Source organism: Bactrocera dorsalis, chromosome 1, assembly GCF_023373825.1.
Source record: "Bactrocera dorsalis isolate Fly_Bdor chromosome 1, ASM2337382v1, whole genome shotgun sequence".
NCBI lineage: Eukaryota > Metazoa > Arthropoda > Insecta > Diptera > Tephritidae > Bactrocera > Bactrocera dorsalis.
The window spans coordinates 107,112,311-107,130,127 of NC_064303.1; the positions used below are offsets into that span (position 1 = coordinate 107,112,311).

The following is a 17,817-nucleotide window of genomic DNA, read 5'->3' on the forward strand; positions in this document are numbered from 1 at the left end:
AAGTCTTCAAATTGCCCGAAAATATACAAGAAAATACACAAAGCACCCTTAAAATGCATAAAAGAGTACAACTGTCCAACTTCCTTAACACTGAAGTAAGCCATAAGCCATAAGCATTGCGATAAACACGGCATACAGTGCACCTGTGCGTATACGTAACCTCTATTGTATGCGAATCTACTTGGGCCTATTTAACGCACAACAAAGCCACTAAACTCGAAAGTTTAAGCATAACCTGCAGAAACAATACAGCAGCTTTCGTTTAAAACAAAAACAAAAGCAGCAACAAAAACAACTGTAATGACACTAACCAACGAACAAAAGCAGTGGCAGCGCTAACAACAATTATCAACGCTGCTTTCGCATACAATACGGCTGACAGTGGTGCACGCTTTTATGCCGTTTTTCGCTGCCAAATTGCTGCTGATTTTCGGCAATTTTTCACCTTTATTCGGAGACTTTTATTGTTATTCACGCACACAAAGCTATTTTAATGCGCCCCGCCACCCAATGCACAAAGCTATAGAATCAAAAACACATACTTGTACATACATATATATACATTCATACCATTATACTTAACTACGCACATTAAGCGTGAACTATTCAAGCCTCACCGGTTTGTTTGACCAACACTTGAACTTTAATTCGCTTTTTATACCAACAACACACACATTTCATTTCTTTACATTTGCTCATTTCTTTTTTCTGCTTTTGTATTCCATTTCCATCGCCGCTTTTCACAACAGGTCGTGTGCACATCCTCGAGGATCGCAGCCTGAAATTGGATGACGTTACGCTGGAAGATATGGGCGAGTATAGCTGCGAAGCGGATAATGCGGTCGGCTCAATTACAGCCACGGGCACACTAACCGTACACGGTGAGTTAATTGCTATAAATATTATTGCTGTTGCTATTGTTGTTGTTGCATGTGTGTAGTTGTGTGCAAGTGCAAATTACTCACATCACTACACAGGAGAGCGCACAGGGATGTGCTAAAAGCTTTATTGCACACATATAAGTGCACATATGTGTGTTTATGTGTTGTAGTTGTTGTTAGTATAAAAGTTTTACGGCTCATTTGAAGTGTTTTTGTGCAGCGCCATGCATGCTGTGAATGAGAATCAAGCGTTTCTTTGATGAAAGTTTGCATAAAGGGTGCCGAAAGTTCGACCACAGCTTTCACTTGTCAAAGTTTAAGCTGCGCGGTGTTAGTTAGTGTGCTGAAAGTTAGTAAGATCTGTTGAGTTGGTATTGACTAATGAGAGTTTCGATTAGTTGGTTAGTAGAAAAAAAGGTTAGTAGGCTAGATATTGGAAAAAGACGAGAAGAACTTCAGTTATTTATGTGTAATGAGGAAGAAGCTTAGTAGGAAATTTCTTTCATGTGGGGAGAGAGACAGCAGTATATATGTGTGTTGTATACCAGAATGTGAATGCTAAACGCCCAACACTACGCGCAACACTAGGTGGCATAAGTAAGAATGCAGAATTATTAGAAGGCTTCAGTTTATGACCTTTCTTGCAAATTTTGAGGCTTTACAACATAAATAACATAAAGAAAGATTCGAGGGATTGAGAAAGTAGATTCATAAAAATATTACCAGGCCTGTACTTCTGAGTTTACATACCTATACCTGAAAAGTTCTACACAAAACTCGAAGTATCGATCGATTGAAAAGCCATCGTAGAAACTCTCAATTTATTTCCAAAGTTTGGCAAACTAGGTTATGGACTTGAAGAATGAATATAAGAGGATATCTCTTGATATATAGCGAGTTCTATGCCTTTCCTTAACATAAATGAGAAACGTGGAATCAAGAAACTGCAGAAGTGAATTATTTTTTCTTTCACTAAATTTTACTAAGAAGGAAGAACAAACTTTCCCAATAAGGAGCCTAAAGCCTAAAAGGAAAGGCTTATCTATGCAGAAAAGTACCAACAGAGGATTTCAGCAGTTGAAGAGCTCGTCAAAGAAGCTCAATATATAAGAACATCAAAATATAAGCGACATTTTTTCTTAACTGTAATTAAGGTGGAAACATATCCCGACATTTTTCCTTCCAATCTCCAGCCTATGCAAGACTGAGGCTGAAACTTTTTTGCGACTCAGAAGACTTAGCCGAAACTGATATTGCCGTCCTTAAATATTTATGATAGGCTCAAAGCGCTTTGTAGCTTAGTGAGAATCTTATTATCTATTATATGAAGTTTATGATGCCAAGGTAAGGACCAAGTGGAATATTTGTTATGATCGACCTACACCAAACCTAACCTAGTTGTTTGAAAAACCTCTGTAGAAACTATAATTATATACATACTCAACGATAAGTCAGTTGAAGCGATGATGACCCCGATACGTCGCAGCGATTAAAATAAAAAATATAGCCCAACTGTCAGACCATCTATACAACACCCTGTGTCCTAACAAGCCGCTCACATCAGCAGCAACAACATAAAAATTAATTACCTGACCGCACTTCAAAAACAGAAAGAACACAAAGCGGAGAAACGAAAATCATGAAAGGAATACAACAACAAATGCAACAACAATATGCGCTTAATATGTTCATTGCTTTGCAATAACATTTACCGTTATTAACAACTTATTTACTTTTGCACCCCCCAAACTTATGTATTTTTGTCTTTTTATTACGTTTGCACTCCGTCACTCGCCTACGTAACGCCAACAGCACCACCCAAGTTCATCACACGCCCCAAAAATCAACTCGTCGAAGTCGGTGATGAAGTGCTCTTCGAATGTCAAGCCAGCGGCTATCCCAAGCCCACACTCTACTGGTCGGTCGAGGGCAATAGCTCGCTACTCTTCCCCGGCTACAAAGACGGGCGCATTGAGGTGACGCTAACGCCCGAGGGTCGTTCGGTGTTGTCGATATTGCGTTTCGCACGCGAAGACTCCGGCAAAGTGGTGGTTTGTAATGCTTTGAATGCGGTTGGTAGTGTAAGCAGTCGCACCGTTGTCACGGTGGACACACAATTCGAATTGCCACCGCCAATTATTGAGTTGGGTCCCGTCAATCAAACGTTGCCGGTGAAATCGATCGTAACGCTGCCGTGTCGCACCAGCGGCACGCCAACACCACAAGTCTCTTGGTATTTGGATGGCATGCCAATCGATGTGAACGAGCACGAGCGTCGCAATCTCTCCGAGGCGGGTACACTCACCATAGCCGATTTGCAGCGTAATGAAGATGAAGGCCTGTACACGTGTGTGGCGAGCAATCGTAATGGCAAGTCATCGTGGAGCGGTTATCTACGTTTGGATACGCCAACCAATCCAAATATTAAATTTTATCGTGCACCGGAGCTATCCACACATCCGGGTCCGCCGGGTAAACCGCAAGTGGTGGAGAAGACCGAAGATTCGGTGACACTATCGTGGACGCGCAGCAATAAGGTAGGCGCCTCCAGTTTGGTCGGCTATGTGGTCGAGATGTTCGGCAAGAATGAGACGGACGGTTGGGTGGCTGTGGGCGCACGCATACAGAATACTACTTTCATGCAGGTGGGCATGGTGCCGGGCGTTAACTACTTCTTTGTCATAAGAGCAGAAAATTCGCATGGGCTATCGCTGCCGAGTCCGATGTCGGAGCCGATCAATGTGGGCATGGTAAGTGCGCGATATCTGGAATTTGTATTTAAGGGGTTATGTAATACAATGTCTTCCTTGCTTCTCTTTTGCAGCGTTTCTTCAATAGCGGCTTGGATTTGAGTGAAGCACGCGCCAGCCTGTTGTCCGGCGACGTAGTGGAACTAATTAACGCCAGCATCGTGGACTCGACAAGCATGAAATTGACGTGGCAGGTTAGTTTAGCGCATTTTCGCTGTTGCTTTTCCTTATACTTCTCCATTCTTCGAACGACTTAATGGCACGGTGTCAATATCAATGCAATAGCGAAGCGTGACAAAGCTCTCAAGCAGCTAAGTCAGCGCCACCTCACACCTGCCGGCGCGCGGCAAGCGGTGTCGCATCGCCAATCAAATTGCCCAATTTTCCCCAAATCCGCTTCACATTTTTTACAATTTTCCTAATTCTTTTTGCCGTTTTTTCTTCTTTCATCTTCTCAGATAATCAACGGCAAATACGTGGAAGGCTTTTACATCTACGCGCGTCAATTACCAAATCCGCCAACAAGCACCGCAGCCGCCGGTACGGAGCGCAGCAGCGCGAATGCCAATCCATTGCTGGCGGCACGTAGCGGCAGTTCGTCCTCATCCTCAGCTTCAGCTGATGCTGCGACGGCCGCATTGATTTCGGCTAAACCAAATATTGCCGCTGCCAGACGTGATGCGGCCGTTAAAAATGCCGCCACCGCAACCAGCAGTACCACATATCGCATGCTAACGATATTGAATGGCGGTGGCGCCTCCTCCTGCACGCTAACTGGCCTGCTGCAATATACGCTCTATGAATTTTTCATTGTACCCTTCTACAAGTCGGTCGAGGGAAAGCCGTCGAACTCGCGTATTGCACGTACACTTGAAGATGGTAAGTACACAAAAATACCATTACATACGTATAAATAAGCAAACAATTAAAGTGTATGAAGTAAGGCAAAATAGAAGCATCAAAGTATTGACAGCGACTCAATCGTCGGTGGGGTGTAGATGCTCATGGCATTGATAGTGAAGGGGTTGATTTAAGTGTCTTAAATTTATATGTTTATTGAGTGCTGCATTACAATTACATTGCGAAAACTTTTGTATACCTGCCAACCATTTATATGTAGTCGCATTTTTACATTTAGAGAGCACATTGCAATACTTAAAAATATTTCTAAGCCGCCTCCAAAGAAAAATTTTATATGAAGTCGATTATTTATATGAACCGATTTTTCCAAATTTCACATTTTATGATAATTTTTGTATTTATACCAGTTTTTGCGAATCGAACAAACAACTGGTATAAGTCGCTTAAACTGGTATAAATAAAGAAACTGCTGGAAACCAAAATAATTTGATTATAAAGGTAATCAGCTGCGAATTTCATTATTTTTGTATACCAGTTACAAAGAAAGTATTATATTTTATTTCTATTTTCAAAGAAAACAGTATATTGTAAATATTTTTACCTAATTTTGGCTTTTATAGCATAATTAAAAGTTATACCAGTTTTTGGATAATCAAATAAACAGCTCGTATAAATTGCATAAACTGGTGTAAACCACAAAAAGCGCTGTAATATATTATAAATTGAATATGTAATGGTGTTGTGCCACCTGCTATACTATTCATATCTTCAAACCAGACTTTCATTCTATCTCTATACCACTTTTAATTAAAATATTGTATAAACACTTTATTCTTGCGAATTTGACGATTTCTCAGTAATTTCATACTTATACCAGTTTTCAGCGAATCGAACGAACGACTGGTATAAATCTCATAAACTGGTATAAATCACAGAAACTGCTATAATCTAATATAGACTGAGTATGAAGCAGTTACGTTGCTTCAATGAGTGGCCCACATATGTAATTTCTTGCATTTAGTTCAATAACAAAATTTCTTTCTTGCTTTTTGCAATGTTTGTAATTTCCTTTGTGAGAAGAAAACGAGGCGAGCAGTGAAAATGCGAATCGAAGTCGGCTAATATTACCATATGCTATTTTTCTGTGCCAATTTGGCTCTCAGCCAGGTTTTTGTAACCAGCAAGAAAATATCGGAAACACTACTGAACTAGTTATCTTTAATTTATGTAAATAGGGGCAATCGCATTAGGCGCATGTGCCGCAATATGCTCCATAAAAATATAAATGCACTTACAGTCAATAAATACACATACCTCTACATAAATGTCGCACAGATTTCGAAAACCAAGGCACAGAATTAGTAAAGAGGGACAGCAAAATGCATTAATCTACTCTAAAAATGCTGAAAAATACCGACACATACAGTATATGTTTCATAAAATTACATTCCCAGCCATATTTCTCATTCCACTCATTAGTTTTGCAACCCTCATTTCTTCTACAAAAAAAAATACTCATTAGTTGCTGAACGGCCTGGTCGCCAATCTGATTAACAACAACACGCTTTTGCAAACACCCTTCTTACATATGTACATACAGCACACATACACACTCAATAGTTATTGCTTGCTTCAGCGCCAATCCTTTGTTCCCTTTCGTAACAATAACCTAATTTCATAATGTAACAACGCAACAAATAATAAAAGATTGAAAAATGCTTGACGAAGAAGAGTAAAAAGAGGCGTACTCGACAAATTTCATTTCGTAAATGCGAACTTTTCGATTTCAATCGATGCGTTGCAACATCAGCTGTGCCCTAAATGCTAAGTAGCGTCCTTAGAGGTGGGCCGGTGCGGCACACATGTGCCAGGTTTCATTTATTTTGGGTTTGTCGTACTCTCTTACTCCACCGACACTACGCTCTTTGCCGCTGCGGGTAATCAGAGGGTCGGCAATTTCAAGGGTCGTTTGAGAAAGTGTTCGCAAACACAAAGCGAATGCCGTAATTCTGTAATATTGTATTGAATAATATTGAAAAGTAACACAAGGGATATTGTTTGCGGAATATTTGTGAATGTATTATATTTGTTGCTTGATCCTGCATTGAACTAGCGCGTCCTTGCATGAAGCATATGGGAGCACTGTGAGAAGTCATGCGTTAAGCGTGTAAATACAGAAATTAGTTAAGTTGATGGTGTGCAAACTTTTTGTGAAAGTAAATATACAATTAGGTGCCGAATATGAGTGGAAATGTTGAAGTAAACTTATATTTATACTTTTGTATGTACTACTATACATATACTGGGTATGTGTTTCTGAGAGCTGTTGCTTTCGTTTATATATCGTTAAGCTTTTGAGTTAGCGCTCTGAAATCTTGCACTTGATCTTTTCTCACCAAGCGGCTATTTACTTGTTGATAACGTCAATAACGGAACACTATAGCGTAGAGCTGCCATACAAACTGAACGATCAAAATTAAGCGCTTGTATGGAAAAATTTTTTAGTTAACGAGATATCTGCATGAAATTTGACAGAAGGTAATGACTCATATATTGCTACAATTTCCAAAGAAATTTTTCAGATCGGATGACTATAGCTTATAGCTGGCATACAAATTGACCAAATAAAATCAAGTCCTTGTATGGAAACCTTTTTTATTTGACAAGATATCTTCATGAGATTTGGTAGAGAATATTTCCTAAAGCAACGCTATAAATTGTTAGAAAATTTTTCAGATCGGTCTATTATAGCATATAGCTGCTTTAGACAGTGCTACAATCTCCAAAGAAATTTTTTAGATCGGATCACTATAACATATAGCTCCCATACAAATTGATCAAACAAAATCAAGAGTTTGTATAGCAACCTCTTTTATTTGACAAGATATCTTCATGAGATTTGGTACAAAATATTGCCTAAAGCAACGTTATAACTTCCTGGAAAATTTTCCAGATCAGACTAATATAGCATATAGCTGCCATACAAACTGAACGATGAATTTCAAGTTCTTATATGGAAAACTTTTTTATTTGACGAGTTATCTATATGATATGTGGCATAGATTATTAAACAAGACAGTGCTACATTATCCATAGAAATTGTTCAAATCCGATCAATAAGCATATAGCTGCCATACCAAGTGACCTGACAAAATCAATATAGATCTATTTTAATACCTTCTATGCTGCAATAAATGGATCTGTGAAGGGTATTATAGTCTCGGAGTAACTCAAGTGATCAGATTTTCTTATTATATACATATATCTTTCCGTCGCTTTATCTTTATTATAATTTTCATCTTTACCTGAGCGCAGCCTATATATTTTATAAATATTTTTTATATACAAAACAATCATATTCATGTACATATTTGAAAGTTTCTGTATAGATATAGAACTTCTATTACTTGTACGCAAATTCCAAATCCACACCGATTTTCTGGCACAATACACCTAAACCTATTTGCAGAGTCGCGTTACAAAGTTGTTGCACAGCAAAAATTTTAAATCAAACTCATTCCGTATTCATCACATTTCCACTTTGGAATTGCTTTCTTGCGCTACAGCAACACATACTTCAAACCAGCACATACAAGCACGCAGATTCCTACACCCACACGCTTTCACAGCAACCCACACAACTAGACTGCTATTAGAGCTAGGCAAAAAAAAGGGAAATTGTGGAGAAATTGCAATTGCAATTGCGAAAAAGATAAACAACAATTATTTTATATGCAGACACAAATACATAAACAAGCAGCACACACACAGCCGTACGCATATACATTTCCCAAGCGAAACAGATTTATCATAGCATACATGCAGGCGCTTGTGGAGCATGCTGGAATACGCAGTAAGCAGCGACATGTAAATAAGAGCCAACAAAGGAAGAAGGTGTGCGCTGGGACACGGCACATCGATTGATGTATGTGTGTGTGTGTGTGTGGCGCTGTGGTGCCTGCGGCGCATTATGCGACTGTGGTGAAGTGGGGACGCGTTTCGAGTTGAGTAAACAACCGCAAAAGTTCCAGCGTTTCGCTTTAAAGGCGTTTTTATTTGTTTGCAACAGCGTATTTGCTGAGGTATTGCCACAAGTGCAGCGCGAGTATGCAGATCACATACAGGCGGCTGCGCATGTGAGCATGTGTGTGTGTGTGTGGGGATGTGAGGATGTGCGTTGGCGACACAACTCAAATGTCAACTGCTGTTTCGTGCTGCAATTTGTATGCAATTTGAAAAATGATGCAAAAGAAAAGCACAAGCCAGCAAAGTAAACGGTACTTTACATATGCATGCACATAACATGGCGGTTGCTGTCGCACACATACATATGCATGTGCTCGTATTTGCCAAACAAACACACACGCGGACACAGACAACTGGCAGGCACGCTAATTTGTCGCCTTGTGCGCCCTCGGCACTTCACCGCCACATTTGCTGCTCCCTTGAGATCACGCACACTGCGCTGCCAGCAGCGCTGCCACCTTCATTTAGCTAAATGTTTGATTGTGTTGGTGGCACTGCTCACACCAACTACCTTTCTTTAATAAAGGGTGATTTTTTAAGAGCTTGATAACTTTTTAAAAAAAAAAAACGCATAAAATTTGCAAAATCTCATCGGTTCTTTATTTGAAACGTTAGATTGGTTCATGACATTTACTTTTTGAAGATAATTTCATTTAAATGTTGACCGCGGCTGCGTCTTAGGTGGTCCATTCGGAAAGTCCAATTTTGGGCAACTTTTTCGAGCATTTCGGCCGGAATAGCCCGAATTTCTTCGGAAATGTTGTCTTCCAAAGCTGGAATAGTTGCTGGCTTATTTCTGTAGACTTTAGACTTGACGTAGCCCCACAAAAAATAGTCTAAAGGCGTTAAATCGCATGATCTTGGTGGCCAACTTACGGGTCCATTTCTTGAGATGAATTGTTGTCCGAAGTTTTCCCTCAAAATGGCCATAGAATCGCGAGCTGTGTGGCATGTAGCGCCATCTTGTTGAAACCACATGTCAACCAAGTTCAGTTCTTCCATTTTTGGCAACAAAAAGTTTGTTAGCATCGAACGATAGCGATCGCCATTCACCGTAACGTTGCGTCCAACAGCATCTTTGAAAAAATACGGTCCAATGATTCCACCAGCGTACAAACCACACCAAACAGTGCATTTTTCGGGATGCATGGGCAGTTCTTGAACGGCTTCTGGTTGCTCTTCACCCCAAATGCGGCAATTTTGCTTATTTACGTAGCCATTCAACCAGAAATGAGCCTCATCGCTGAACAAAACACGCGCGCGAAACACATTTCGAACCGAACACTGATTTTGGTAATAAAATTCAATGATTTGCAAGCGTTGCTCGTTAGTAAGTCTATTCATGATGAAATGTCAAAGCATACTGAGCATCTTTCTCTTTGACACCATGTCTGAAATCCCACGTGATCTGTCAAATACTAATGCATGAAAATCCTAACCTCAAAAAAATCACCCTTTACAATGGAGGAAGAGTATAGAGCAAGGTAGAGTTGGCGTGTGTTTATCTAAATAGAAATTGCTTTGCTTTGCTTTGCGTTACTTAGCTACCGTTGCAGCTTAACTTTTCTTTTCTATTCTCCGCACTTGATGCATACATGCATAATAATGAGCGCACTATGTGTGCCACAAAATGCGGTGTGAGTTGTACACAGAAAGCAAATATTACAAAAAAGTAGAGCTAGAACAACAAAAGTGTTGGCATGAACACTTTGGCACAAAAGAGTTGGGCGTAGACGAAAATAGCTTAGCGAAATGAGTTAGAATTGCCAGCGTTGCCACAAAATTCCAACACTCAATCAACTGGGATTTATGCACTCAGACACTTACACTCACACTTGTTAACGGACGCTGCGGAATTGCTTTGTGCATTTTATATTATATGTGCGCTTTCTATATGCATAATGTGTGTTTACGTGTATTTATATGTATATGTATATGCATATTTATGCATGATAACCCTCACTTTCATTTCCATAAACACTTTCTTCAAATTTAAATTGAATTGCTTTGCACAGAATTTAATGTGTTCACAAGTTAAATAAATGATAATGAAAAAAATTATGTTTTAAGTATTTTAGGCTAATATTAAGCTCAACATTTTTGCGTACTTTAGGAATAATATCAAGGGCTACATTTTAGCTTTACTCTATATAAAACCAATGTGGCTCAAATGAGTACCTTACCAGAAGGTTAGACTAGGTTAGATTGCTGATCCCTCAGGAAGTCGGGTTACCATGCTTAGACTGTTATTTATGAACATTCCTTTGTGAGCTCAGATGAAAATCTTCTCCAGTTGGACAACAGCTCTCTAGTGGTAAAGCGACCTGAAGCTATCACAAATCTACTAAGGTGTTTTATTGCTATTGCCACTTCCTTAGCTAGATGTCTATAAGTATAAGATCAAACCGTTTTTTTTAGCAAAAGCCAGGTATTTGAGAGGTAGTGGTGTCCAAATTACTGATACAGCTGGCATTCGGTATGATGCTCAGTCATATTGTATGAATCCCAAGCGAACAGTGTTCAGTTAGAATTATCTACAACCAATGAAAGGTGGACTTTGCTGAGAGCGAAGAGTTCACAAATTTTTTACGATTTACCCAGGAAGCCAATTTTTACGATTTACCCAGGATCAGAAGAACCAAGCGACTGTACAACTGCTGTCGTTGAGCGAGGCTTGCTGAGCTAGTTTGAGTTAAGTAGTCAACCACAAGAGGCCAACCAAAACCACAAAAATCCAACGGCCTATGCAAGGAAAAGAGAGTACTTAACCTCTAGACCACACCTACCAAAAAAATTTTGCTGTGGAGAGATAAGAAGCAATTTGGAGTATATTTTAAGGGATTATGTGGGTTTCTGGGTTTAAAAAATTCGATTTTTTTATTGACTTATTAAATTCTACAATACCTCTGAATATTGTCCTAAATTTTCAAGTTGGTCAGAGTTATAGTTTCGGAGATATAACCTTGATAACTTGTGCGCTCGAGGCTAGGCTAAGTGCGCCGTCTTTAAACGCGTTTTTCTCGAAACAATGTTTTTGAGCTCGGTTGACAAGATTTCCTTAGAACTACCCAACCTATCTTCATAAAATTTTATGAAATTTTACACAGGTCTTTGAAATACAATTCCTAAAGACTTAGGCGAAGAATTTTTTTCGTATAAGGCAGTTGGAAAAAAAAAAGAAAAAATTTCACTGATATTTTAGTTTTTTTTGAAAAAATGTGTGGAAAAGAAAAAAAATTGTTGAAAAAATGACTGTTGAAAATTCTTCCGAAATAGCTGGACCAATTGTTTTTCCCTTCAATAATTTTTTTTATTCTTCTAGGGTAATATTTATTTTTTTTTTTGTGGATTTGAGATCAGTTAAGCAGACAAATCTTTCTCACGGCAAGAGATTACTTTTTGAAGGTCCTTCTGGAGTTCGCTTATGGAATCAAGTGAACTTTTTCGAAATAAATCACCGTTTATTAAAAATCATTGAAGTATGTAAAGCAAATTCTGCTTTTTTTTAATAAAATAACGCCTCATTAAAAATAGAAATGATTATAAGATAGTATTTTTGTAAACATTAAATCCTGCAAAATATATGAAACCAGATAGTTTTTTAAATAGTCCGAAGCAATTCTGATTTCTTCTGTCTGATAATAAGAAAAATATAGAAAACAGTAAGGCAGGGTATTTTCCCCTTAGAATTAAAAGCTAATACTTCGAGACACTAAGGTTCTAAGGACCTATCGTAAAGAGTCCCAAGGGTAGAAAAATAATCGTTTTTTTACCCTCCCTCTTCAACATTTTTTCCAATTGATTATCTGCTATTTATTTTTAATCATGTGTAACTTTATTTTATTTTATTTTTATATTTACAGTTATCAACGAGACACCATTTGGCATGGAAGCTGTGCTATTGAATTCCTCAGCGGTATTTTTGAAATGGCGAGCACCAGCAATGAAGCCACAACATGGTGAGTACCAAAATACATAGAAAAGTGTTATATATGTGTGGAAAAATCATAAAAGAGTAGTGGAAATGAAATATAAATGAATAACAAAGTAAAGATTTAAATTTAAAATCGATATGGCATGCTGGAAAATTTTTCTAAGTCTATATCTTTGGTCTAAGTAAGCACTAATTTAATATTAAATTTAGTGAAATAGATTTCAGCTCTTCATACACATACATACTTTCTTTAAACTCTTAATTTCTTTCTTTACAGGCATCTTACTATTCTATCACGTGATTGTGCGTGGCATTGATACGGCGCACAATTTCTCACGCATACTAACAAATGTGACCATTGACTCTGCCTCACCCACACTGGTGTTGGCCAATCTAACAGAGGGTGTGATGTATACCGTTAGCGTAGCAGCTGGCAATAATGCTGGCATTGGACCATATTGTGCGCCGGCAACGCTGCGCTTGGATCCAATAACCAAGCGGCTGGATCCGTTCATTAATCAACGGTGAGTACATGAGATTTGGCAAGGAACGAGAATGCAAAATTATTGAAATTAGAAAAAAATATTAGAATATCAGAAAAAATAGATGCCTGATTCTACCAAAATATAATTTTCTAACAAAATTTTAAAATATTTTCGTTCAAATTCAATTTTTTTTTTTGATTTTTCTAAATTAAAATTTTTTTTTTTTTTTACAAATTATTTATATTTTTTATAAATATTTCCTGGTTCCATCTACAGCTACCCCATCAATCAGGACCATGTCGATGATGTGCTCACACAGCCTTGGTTCATTATTCTGCTCGGCGCCTTTTTGGCCATGATGATGCTCTCACTCGGCGCAATGGTTTTCATTAAACGCAAGCACATGATGATGAAACAATCGGCATTGAATACAATCAGAGGTGAGTTGACAGTACAATGTTTAAGAATATTTCACAAAAACGCACACAAAAAAAGAAAAGAACACTATTAAAATAAAAAAGATAAAAAAAATTGCTCACGCATACATTATACATATGTATGTGTGTGCGTGAATGCCGAGAACAGTTGTCAGCTGATTGCTTTGCCGGATGGAGTCAGCTGCAGCAGCATTGACGGCGACGCCTGAATGTCGGCAACGGAAACATTTAACACGCGTGTTACGTGCGTGATGCTGTAGAACAACACATGCACACTATTTTTGTATGTAAACATATCGACACAGTCATATATATTCAACATGACCATGTTTATAGTTATATTTGCCTATACTGAGACATGCAGATCTGAGGGAACCTGAATTGTTGCGAAAAATAATCTCACGTATTTTGTTACATAACAACTTCGTGATAGCGCGAATGAGCCAAGTACACTAGATGAGACCACACGTCTCTTATTAGCAAGCAGAATATTTATTTCTCTTTTAAATTCGTTGACTTGATTGTCATCTTCTTTTCAAAATTGTTACACTTTGCAACAATATTAGTCTACAATTAGGCGCAGTTTTTTCTTAATATTGTATTATAGCAACGAATTTCGCTAGTTAAAGTTTATTAATGTCCATAAATCACATATTTAGAATTAAAGCTGTTTTCCGAATTTGTACTTTCCTATAATTTTGCCAACTTGAATTTTTCTTAGCATACATCTAGGCGTTGCAAGCTTACAATTAGCAGTTATTCTCATAGTTTAGCATCATTTTAATATAAATTTAATACAACCGATGCTAAAAACAACTATCAATCTATGTAAGTACACTAATTTCCGTCAGTGTTTTTCAATGCAACCTCACGTTTGTAGGTTAGTTTTCCTCATTCAATTTCTTTTTCTTTATGAACAATGCTAATATTTGCTATATAGTGGTGGTTAAATATGTTGTACCATGCACTAATTTCATTTTCTTCAATATATTTCTGGCAACAAATCGATAAGTTAGCATTTTTACATACTTTATACAAATTATTGCCTACATTTAGGCTTGCCATAAAATATTGGAAATTGTAGTTCATTCGATATACCAGCCAACATTACTTAATTCAACACTTCAACCAATATTACCGCAACACCACTGATATACATTGCATACTTTTGGGCGTTTAAAATGTTTAAAGCCACAGCATACAAACAAACGCCAGCTTGCTTGCAATTTTTATGTAGCACAAGTACAAATTTGCAACTATTTCGAAAAACTACTACAACAATAACAAAAAAAATGGTGAAAAACAATATGCAACTACATATAACAACTTAAAGTTGTTGCTGAACTACAATTACATACAATTTACTGTGTATTGCCGCAAAGCAGCCACTTGTGTGTCCAAGTGCGTTGCACGCCAAACTAAAGCACTCAAAAGTAATAAATGCGCACCATATTTGAGCACTGTTGAGCGTGTGGAGTGCCAACAACAATAATAACAACAAAAACTATAGTAGCAAAAGCATTGTTGTGCAGTAACAACAACTACTTGCCCACCAAGGGCTTCAAGCAGCAGCAACAGTTAAAAATATGCAAGCAGGTGCATGCCGCTTGAGAGTTTATACATGTATGTGTGTGGGTATGTGTATATATGGACGCGCATGTGTGTTTATGTGGTAGCATGTGTGCGTACCTGCATTATATGCGCTCGCTCGCCACTGCATTCACTGAAGTGTACTTAAATTGCGCATTGCGCTGCCACCCAAAAAGTGTGCTTGGTCAGCTGGCAGCAGCCACACGCACACTCATGCGTATATTTATACTTGTAAGTGTGTGTAGGGCGCTCACACTCACTTGGCGGCACACACACATGCATTTGTTCACCAATGAAGTGGCATGAGTGTCAGCCAAGGGCTGGTGGGTGGCATGCACATATGTTTGTTGTTGCAAGTGCGCACGAAATTTCATGGTTAACTGCTGCTGTGTTAACGGTACATGTTAAATATATTCAAAAAAAGTATATATATATTAACCAAAATGTAACAATGCTTGGCGTGACAATGACAAAAAATAAAAATAAAAAATAATAATAATAGTTGCAGTTTAAAAAATTAATTGTATATGTGTACACACACACACAAGCACATGTTGCTGCATGAAAAACAGTTAAGAAGACATATAATGCAATAAAATTTAAAAAATAAAATTGCAATGGCAATAAAACACTTGACTGAGCATTGCGCTGTTGTATTACTGACAGTTTAATTGGTTCAATGCGCGGCTGCAACAACAGGAAAATGAACAACAACAACAATGTAAGCAATTTTTTCATTGTTTGTTGCCAATTTTCCACTTTATTGTGATTTTTTTCGCCCTTCCCTGCTTTGTTGCATTATTTTTTGTTTGGTTTGCTTGCTGCCGTCACTGTGATTTTCCGCCATTTTTCTTGTTTTGTGTTCCTTTTTTGTATTTGTTTTGCTTTTCTTTTTTTTGCTTTTTTTCAATTTGTTCCTTTTTTGCATTATTTTTCTTGCTTTTTCGCTGTGCTCACTCACATTTCGCAACATTCACTTTGCTAAATGCCATACAACGCTACTAACTATGCCGGCCATTCTGGTCACTTGTCTGCTATAATGGCATTAAAAGCTTTCCAGCACGCGCACGTGCTTTTGTGCGTGTGTTTGTGTGTGTGTGTGGAAAGGAACATTGCATGCAACAATATTTATGCATGCGGCGCTGTACACAGGACAATGATGGTTGCATGTGTCATTTATTAACACATGACAAAATGCCGCAGACGCCCACAATGCAACCGCGTATAAAGTGCCTTCAGTGCGATTTATTTTTTTATTTATTTAAAAAAATGTTTTTTTCTTGTTTTTTTGCTTTTTTATGCAAATAAATATATAGCAAAGCGTTTAATGAAAAAAGTTAATAATGCGCATAAATCAAATGCGTCGAGAAATAATTGCGTAGTCAGCAGCAGCGGCATTTAAATTGTTGGCAAAATATAGCTATTTAATATATTTCAATTTTTTGGCTAAAAAAATTAAATTTTTTTTTGTTTAAAAAGTATTATTTCGTGTTATGAACAAGAATAAACGTTAACTATGCTTGCAGTGAAGCTATAATAGCCCTCAAAAATGCAAGTTTTCATACAAGAACTTGATTTTGATCGGTCCATTTGTATGGCAGCTATATGCTATAGTGAGCCGATTTGAACAATTTGCCTGGATTTTGTAGCAGTTTCTTATGTAATAATCTGTGCAAAATTTCTTGCAGATATCTAGTCAAATAAAAAAGTTTTCCATACAAGAATCTGATTTTGATCGGTCAGTTTGTATGGCAGCTATATGCTATAGTGATTCGATCTGAACAATTTCTTCGAAGCTTGAACCATTGGCTCAGAAAATAATCCTCGCCAAATTTCGTGAAGATATCTTGTCAAATTAAAAAGTTTTCCATACAAGAACTCGACTCTGATCCTCCTGTTTTTATGGCAGCTATATGTTACATATAGTGGTGCGTTATCGGTGGTTTCTGCAAATGACGATTCTCTAATAAATTTTGTCGAGAAATCCCTTTGAGAAGAGTTTTTAGTGAGCGATATTTAAAAAAAAGTAGGGAAAACAGTAGAGAGTATTAAGTTAAGATAGAGAAATAATAATAATAAGCTTCTAAACATTCTCTTAAAATTAAAAAAATATTAAAATTAAAAAAAAATATCTTAAGCTAACCTAAAAATTTGTTCAACAAAATACTTTGAAATTAAAAAAAAAAATGTTTTAAAATTAAAAAAAAATAAAAAAATATATTTTAAAATTAAAAAAAAATTAAATTGTAATATGGTGCATAAATTCAAAAAAATTTTCCACCTGCAATATCTTTCAACTCTCATTTTTTTATACCACTTTTAGGCGCACACCCAAACGATGTGCTCAAAATGCCTAGCCTGTCGCGCAACGGCAACGGTTATTGGTTGGATGCATCCTCCGGTGGCATGGTGTGGCGCACATCACCCTCAGGTGACACACTGGATCTGCAAAAGGATCAAATCGCCGACTATGCACCTGTGTGCCTGACAAACGGCACTGTTGGCGTGAATAGCGGTGAAAGCGGCAGCGGTGTGGGCGAACGTAGTCAGCAAAGGTGAGTTGCCATTTCACTTAAAATTATGGAATTTTTATTGCCGTAGTAGGTAGGCATTGTGCCTGTTGAAATTTTTGTGTAGCATAGTTTTGGGCGCTAAGCGTAGTGAGCGATTGTGCTGCATTTCAGATATTATAAATGGTAACAGCCGATAAATTGCACAAACATCTCAAACGTGGATGCAATATACTGCTTATAATTGAACTTATATTTCTGAGCGCCTGAAACTATGCAACGTTTAATTGATTTTTATATCTTTTTTGGTAAAATTCATATCTCTGCACTGAAAATGTAAGTT

General features: G+C 37.6%; 1 protein-coding gene across 5 annotated transcripts in view; it reads left to right on the forward strand.

Moving 5' to 3' along the window:
• The window catches only part of LOC105225098 (protein sax-3), a 183,761-nt gene that overhangs the window by 155,341 nt on the left and 10,603 nt on the right, over positions 1-17,817 (forward strand). For all 5 annotated transcript variants that reach the window (XM_049459942.1, XM_049459802.1, XM_049459741.1 and 2 more), the window contains 8 exons: positions 750-881; positions 2,694-3,631; positions 3,706-3,825; positions 4,090-4,510; positions 12,382-12,477; positions 12,730-12,976; positions 13,214-13,377; positions 17,288-17,519. In XM_049459942.1, coding sequence (XP_049315899.1) covers positions 750-881; positions 2,694-3,631; positions 3,706-3,825; positions 4,090-4,510; positions 12,382-12,477; positions 12,730-12,976; positions 13,214-13,377; positions 17,288-17,519 — 2,350 coding nt within the window. The remainder of the gene's footprint in view (positions 1-749; positions 882-2,693; positions 3,632-3,705; positions 3,826-4,089; positions 4,511-12,381; positions 12,478-12,729; positions 12,977-13,213; positions 13,378-17,287; positions 17,520-17,817) is intronic.